Genomic DNA, 7,609 nt, shown 5'->3' with positions numbered 1-7,609 from the left:
CACACACACACACACACACACACACACACACACACACACACACACACACACACACACACACACACAGCAGCTGTTCCCACTACTAGACAATAAGTCAGCTACCCTGATAATTATCTACTCTGCAGTCTCATTACGTGATTACATGTTGCTAATCAAGGCGGGGCTGATTGCCTCCAACAACAAAAGCTTCTTCTGGCTTTGATTTTCCAAGCCTCACAGGAGGACGGGAGCTCGGCCGTGCCTGCTGTGTGTTAAGCGTCTCTGTATGCGTCGAGACTCCCTCACTCGCCCCTCTGCTCCTCCAGACCGCTAACCCGACACTCACCTCAGAGAACATGGGCAGTTTTTTGGCAAAGTCGACGACGCGGGTGATGGCAGGAGTGATGATCTTAGTGAACTCGCTGAAGGCCTCCAGGTCCACCTTGTCTCCGTCTAACGTCGGGGCGACCGGGGACTGGCCGATTTTTTCTGGCTGCATGGGAAAACAAAAAGTTTTACATTAGACAAGAGCAAAGGAGCCAGACTAGACTTTATTATTGTAAACAAATCCAGAGAACAGACCAAACTGATCCTATTCATAAATGTGTGTATCAAAGGCTGCTATCTCTTCTTCCTCTGAGCCATAGAGCTCCAATAAAAACACATCAGTGAGCCTCACTGTTGCTCCTTCACTACATGAACTCAAAACAGATCGAACGCAGGGATCGTTTTGACTGGAGACGTTTTAATACCTGGATTATTTGAATACCTTAAAGGTATCGAGTACCGATATCCAACACTGGAGACAGACACAGAACACATGGTTGGTTTTCACAATAAAGAATATGCAGACTATCGCCATCTTTTGAAGTGGTGATGTCCTGATAGAGGCGAGGAGAGCATATTTGAGCTTGGTAGAACAAAGAAAAGAACAAAGTGCATAAGGCACTTTAAATTAAGTTAAAGAAGAAGAGAGCACGACTATACAACAATGGAGAGAACATTAGGACGAGCTACAGTTCAGAGTATGGGTGTGTGTTTTAAATTAAAGAGCAAAATAAGATTATGGAAGAATCAATAAGAGCGGTGTGGGGTTTAGGGGGAATATAGCAGAGGGAACAACACAGTTTTAAATGTTTTTCATAGCCTTCCTACAAAGTGCTCTCTTGCCTTGGGAGACAAATTAAAATCAATTTCCCAGATAAGGACGGCAGACTGTGCTCTGTGAGAGGAATGGGACATGTCACCCGACAGATAGCGCTTACTTAGAGGAGGACTGCAGAGCAGTAATACATACGTTTACAGAGCTGTGTGGGTCGAGGCCGCGAGTTTGAAAATATTGTTTCACGCTCCGCTGAATAAAGCGCGTCAACGTCACCGTGGTTTGTTCAAGTCGGGTCGAGATAAAAGTATAATAATTACCACCATCAATCTTAATCCAGAGGACGGAAGGAGACTCTGTGAATTAGTACAAATGTAGCCAATCCTCTGCTCAACAATTACGGACAATGCACCACTGAGCTAGCCAACGTTACAGCTCAGCTTGAAATCTCAAAACCTGGCCTGATAAAACCCAAAACTATATCTGCGTGGCTGTATACCACAAAAATCATGAGAGAAAATATGTAGTTTTTGAAATGAAAGAGATTTCATATTTACAATATTACTGGTCCTTTATTATGGACTCATAGAGCCGGAGAAGAGAAGTGAGGATGTTTTTACCACTGTGCTATGAACCGATACTGGACGTGATTAATGAAGATAATAGTATTCAGTGTTTTTGTTTTACATCACCTTGTGACTGCTGAACTGCGAGTGTGCATTTGAAAAAGAAACGCTGATGTTTTTGAACGTCTAATTCTGAATGTCTGCGTTCAACCAAAACCACATGTCCTCCGAGCGCTCAATAACACAAGTCCATGTCAAGGTTTTTCAAATAGCTGAGCAGAACATTGTGAATCCAGCCGGTTGAGCCGCGTTGTTTACCGAATGTTGCTCAGACCGGGAGCCTTTTATGCTTCACTCGGCCTGGAGGACTAGATGAAAACACCTGAAGCGTTGAGTGTGGACTGATCTTTGCTCGCTAGATAGTAGTTGGATAGTGGCCTGCATATTAGTACGTAATATAATAGGAGTGAATTAACAATTTTGCATTCGTACTTCATCATTTGCATGTGTATTAGTTGTGTCTCAAAGAAGGAATGCATGCACTTGGAATGAATGTGCTCTTCTTGCATCTTCTGTTGGTGTGAGGGCATTTGTTTTTACGAGATGGGGTTTGTTGATCTTAACACCGGACACGTTTTGCATGGATTCAAGAACACAAACGCCTTTCACACAATTTCAATGTATTGTCTCACACAGAAGGCTATAAGATATCCATGACTACTCCTAGACAGAAGTGTGGACCTGCACAAACCCACACAGTTGTTAATGAACTGAACTGAACTAAATGCTGGAAGTGAGAGAGAGAGAGAGAGAGAGAACATTGTAGAACTGTAACTCAGATAGGCAGATCTGGAGGCTCAGGCAAATAATAAAATGGGCAAGACACACGAGTGAAGCAGGAGTCAATGATGAATAAATCAAGACCATGGAGCTCTTTCGTGTCGACAAAACATTGATTAAGTACCAAAAAGATGCTTGAAATCGTTGCTGATAAGGTGCATTCATTCAAAGCTAGCAGGTTAAGTTGGACACTTCATGAGAAGACACGCTGTGACTGAAGGTCTACAGCCAGTCTAACCAACGCCATAGATATGATACTGAAGAATCTATCTATGATAATAACAATCTGATCTACAATATCAATCCATCCGCGCGATGTTTTACAGTTTGCACGGAGAACGCCTCTTTGCATCCTTTCATCATTTGCAGCGTGTTGTTGAAGCCACTCCTAAAAACAAGAACACCTGGTACATCTTATAAGCTCGATGGATGATACCATAGATGTATTCAGATCAAAGGGCAGGTGAGGATGTTTGCGTCATGCAAACCCTTTCATGTAAACCCTCTACTTCACAAGGACTCTATGCGGATGCTTGTACATTTTCTGGGTAATCATGTGGTCCTGAAGTCTTCTTTATTCTGTGATACACATGCAGCATCACAGTGTTGGTTCAACGTATCAAACGAAATGTTTTCTCCTCTTCCTCTTCGCTCTGCAGTCTTCTGCTAGACCCGGTAGCTCACCGTAAACAGTGCGTCGAGTCATTTGCGAGCTACACGTTCAGTGAATGAGGCGCTGTGTCACTGCTGCCGTTTTAAAGCCGCCGTCACTGACACGGCTGATCCTTGAAGAGTTCAGTGGCTTCAGCCTCCAGAGACCCGTTAGTGGGTGAAGGCTGCGTAAAATAGAACTGTTTATCCTTTTGGCTGAACCGGGCTCAGGGCTAAGATGTACAATATGTCACGGTAGCATTGATTGCAGCGCTAATCTGTATTTTAAATCCTGGGGTGTGCAAGCCCTGCAGTACGGACAGGCTTTCTACAACTTCATAGGGTTAAAAACAAATATGTCTCTTCATCGAAATTCTCATATTAACCTCAAATGTACAATAAGAAGGTTCGTAAACGCAACAAATGGACAACGAAGGCTATGGTGCTCACCAGCGGAGGAAACCTCAGACTCACTAGAAAATAGAAAACCCAGACAGAGGGAAGGGTCTCTGCAGATGCAGACGCACACTTCTAGTGAGTCATAAGCGATGACTGAGAGGGCTTATCTTTGTACGGATCTGTCCATTCTTTCTTCAGGAAAACCCGACCACTTGTGCCTCGACTATACTCACTGTGGCCTAAACGAAAGTCTCGATTCATAAAGAAGTCTGGACTTGACAAACGGATCAAACTTCACCCAAAAACACAACAAAACAAGCCGGGTTCTCTGCTTGAAGCTTCACACCTCCTCACCTTCGTTATCGCCTTCATCCCAACACCCGGCAACATCCTTCTTGTTGCCTAGCAACTCCATCCACAATACCTGCTACACTAAATGCCATCAACCTCATTTCCTCCCATCACATCCACCTACAGCGAACGGATCCCCAGCGTAGACTTTTTAATCCGGGGGCCAAAACACGAGGTCGCTCAGTGTCCGTCTGTGTTGGGGTGTGATGGGGGAGGACTGATGCCGGGTCGGGCTGTCCAGGATGAATCTGAGCACCCGGCGCAGCAGGGAGTCGGTTTGAGAGAGAGACACTTTGACTGCCAGCTTGCAGGTGAGCGCTCGTGACTGAGGATTTGCTTTCGACTGAGATAAGAGGGGAGCTCGCAGAAAGAGAGGGGAAAGTGAGGGTAGACACAGAGGGACAGTGAGAGAGGAAACAAAGACATGAAGACGGGAACAGATTAAAGCGGAAAAAAAAGAGAGAGAGAGTCGAGGTGTGGATGAGAAGTATGAAGGGAATTAGGTCTGGTTAAAAGCCCAGAAGGAATACGATGAATAAACCCCCCAGATGCCGGAGAGAACTGAGGAATAAAGGCACAGGCACAGACACAGAAACAGGCAGCAGGTAAAACTACGCTGGGCAAATACTCACACTCGGGTGTCTGGGTTTGAACCAAGGAGAGGTAAAAGAGGAGGAGTCACGCGTCATATCACACGAGTGCAACACATCAAATCTGGTCTGCACTCACTGAAAGGCTCACTAGCTGGCACACGATCATAGAACAAGAGAACGATTGATTCATCTACTTTACGTCATCTACGTCGTCTATTTTATGAGTGAGAACCACAATCTTTAATGAAAGACCATAAACAAATGCTCTCTAATTGAAAACATTATATTGTATATCAGTCTCCTGTAACCCTCCAACATCACAGCTTTAAATAATCTACAAATTAGGCAACTTTGTTCAGTCACAGAGAAAAAGAATGTGCAACAGCAAGAAGAGAAACTAATTCAGCGGCTGATTCAGGACATGCAGCACTTTAGTTTGAGCCAGAAAGGGCGTCACACATACACTCCCTTGCAGAAATGGGTAGATGACAACTTTGCAGACTCTTGTAGCGCCGTAGATGCAGAGAGTAGAATATGCATAGAACAAAAACAATAATAATAATACCGCGCTATCATCAGGTTTTACTTTTATTGAGTGGTATCGTAAAATCTAAGTTAATGCTTCCTGTGCTGAATCTCTTTGGGAGATTCTGAACTGTACATGACTTCCTTACCAGGAATTTGCGCTTCTGTTTCCACTGTGCGCCCTGAGCGTTGGTGTGTCGGTGGGCCTCCGTCACCAGGTGGATCACCTCCCACTCGCTGTCGGTCGGCTCCGGACGGTTCTGGAGGGTTTTCACCATTTCCTCCTTCTTGCGTCGCTCCCTGTTCTCTTCGATCAGACGCCGCTTAGCCACCCGCTTTGAGTCGTCCAGCACCACTAGGAGGAGATGGTGGGAGGCAGAGGAGGATGAGGGAGAGAGATATATAATTAGTGTGTGTGTTGCCTGAAGTCTGCACATATCGTGTAGAGATGCAGCTTCTATATAAAGTTTCTACACAACCCTTCTATACACAGTCACATCAGCACACACATCATGCATCTACTACATCACTACTACTTCTTCAAAAGCACAACAGTTTCAATAAACAATATGAAATTTGTCATTTTAAATCCACCAAAACAAAACACTCACAGTCCATGGCCATGCCCACTGCAATGCACTTCTTGAAGCGGCACAGCTGACACTGGTTGCGGGTGATCTTGTCGATGATGCAGCAGCCATCGTACTTACAGGAGTAGCTCGGGTGGAGGTTCTTCTGAATGGTCCTGCGGAAGAAACCCTGGAGAGGGACGGACGGACAGTGACGTTCGTAGACAGAGAGGAGGAACGTGGAGGGAGAGACTGACAACAAGGACCGCATCACACCGCCGCTTGTTACAGCGTGACTTTCATTTTAATTGAATCACTGCCGCCTCCTTCTGTGCGATAAAACGAATTCAGAGATAAGATCTTTCATTTGGTTTCGTACCTGTCTTCCCACCAAATCTGACGCAATTTGTCTCCATGTTAGCATCCCAGTAGTATAATTGCTGGAAGGCAGCAGCGTGGGAGTGAGCTGAACAAATCGTAGCTGGAAATGGATTTATATCCATGAAATGTTATTAGAATAAAAAGTATGCTTTTGCCGAGTGAAGACACACTGATTGCTGAGTTAAATTATTAGCATAAATCTGATGCCTTTAAATATAAATGTCTTTCTTCCTTCTTGAGAGGTGGCACAATCAATCGTACGTAAAATGCATCAACGTCCACTAAGCTTTGGCTGCTTTCACAATTCTAGTCAATTGAATCGGTGCCTAATGTGGAAACCTCTTTAATCACAATGCCTTAGATATGACATGTCATCGATGAACAGAAGCAGTCTGACAGCAGCGAAGACAACCGACGCAGCGGAGAGCTGACAGGTTTTTATACAAACATGTCCATATATTATCTTTCTGCCGCTGCACACGAGGCGTCTATGTCCTTGATGTGTTTTCTCTGGAGTGACCTGAGAGGCCTCATAGCAGGTTTTCCTGGCAGATATTATGTGGGTTATGAACCTGCTGCGTGTGAAACACTGGGATCGTGTGTGTATATGTGTGTGTGTGTGTGTACCTTGCAGCCCTCGCAGGTAATGCAGCGGTAGTGGTAACCTGTGGCCTTGTCACCACACACTACACATGGCTCATCTTTTTCGAGGTAGCTGGGGATGTACCCTGAGAGAGAGAAGCAAGGCCAGAGACAACGTTACACAGACTATTATAATGTATATATATGTCTCCACCGTTCTTATACTGTGGCATAAACACACTGAGCCGGAGTCGTGAGCGTCACACGATGATGAAAAACAACACTCGCCGCTCATTTTTAGATGTCCTGTGTGGCTGTATTGATTTTATTGGCCAATGAGAAGCTTTCAACGGAAGCCCTGAGAAGAAGGTGAGAAAACAATAACAATCTGGTGATTTATTTTTACCTAAATTGTTTTCTCTCCTTTCCTGTCTCCTGTTATTTTAAACAGTGAAACAAAAAGAAAAAATCACTTTTTCTTTTGTAACTTAGAAAAAAACGATCTCAGCAAAACCTTTGTTTCCACCTGTTTCAAGATGATTTTTAAAAGGAACTTATGTATTTATATTTATTGATTATCCTTCTCAAATCATAAACACAGGACAGAAAACATTTTAGAACAGACTTTGGACTGTCAGGGCTTCCGTAGCTGACTGTTTACATGGGATATGTGAATTTTCTGACGTAAGAAAGTAAAACCGTTTATATCGAGCAAGAAAGGAGTGCAACGTGGCGGTGGTGTTCCCGTCTTGTTTTGGTGATTCCTGGACTAAACCTTGACATTGACACTCAGCAGTTGGAGCTAGTTTTCTATCTGACCTGCAGGGAAACACAATCCGCCCTTTTCCTAACAGGGTTAAAGGGATCCTGTTGAGTTAGTGACCCGTAGAAGTTGTTTTTACAAGCGGGTTCCCCGTTTGTTTGTCTTGCAGGTGCACGAGGATGTGGACCACATGACACACATCCTCGCTGATTGCTTTTTACGTTGATCCACTGATTGACAGTTGGTGGCGCTAATGCGCCAAGAAACGTGCCAGCAAAGGCAGTGAAGAAGAAAACTGTTAGCATAAC

General features: G+C 44.4%; 1 protein-coding gene across 5 annotated transcripts in view; it reads right to left on the bottom strand.

The window, feature by feature from the left end:
• Positions 1-7,609, bottom strand: part of thrab (thyroid hormone receptor alpha b) — a 113,705-nt gene that overhangs the window by 6,649 nt on the left and 99,447 nt on the right. For all 5 annotated transcript variants that reach the window (XM_031844274.1, XM_031844271.1, XM_031844270.1 and 2 more), the window contains 4 exons: positions 6,584-6,684; positions 5,618-5,765; positions 5,156-5,361; positions 326-472 (listed from right to left, as the gene is read on the bottom strand). In XM_031844274.1, the coding sequence (XP_031700134.1) occupies positions 326-472; positions 5,156-5,361; positions 5,618-5,765; positions 6,584-6,684 (602 nt within the window). The remainder of the gene's footprint in view (positions 1-325; positions 473-5,155; positions 5,362-5,617; positions 5,766-6,583; positions 6,685-7,609) is intronic.

The sequence above is a fragment of the Anarrhichthys ocellatus genome, unplaced genomic scaffold, assembly GCF_004355925.1.
Source record: "Anarrhichthys ocellatus isolate YVR2014 unplaced genomic scaffold, GSC_Weel_1.0 scaffold4, whole genome shotgun sequence".
In the NCBI taxonomy this organism is placed as follows: domain Eukaryota; kingdom Metazoa; phylum Chordata; class Actinopteri; order Perciformes; family Anarhichadidae; genus Anarrhichthys; species Anarrhichthys ocellatus.
This window is presented reverse-complemented; position numbering and strand designations above follow the sequence as displayed.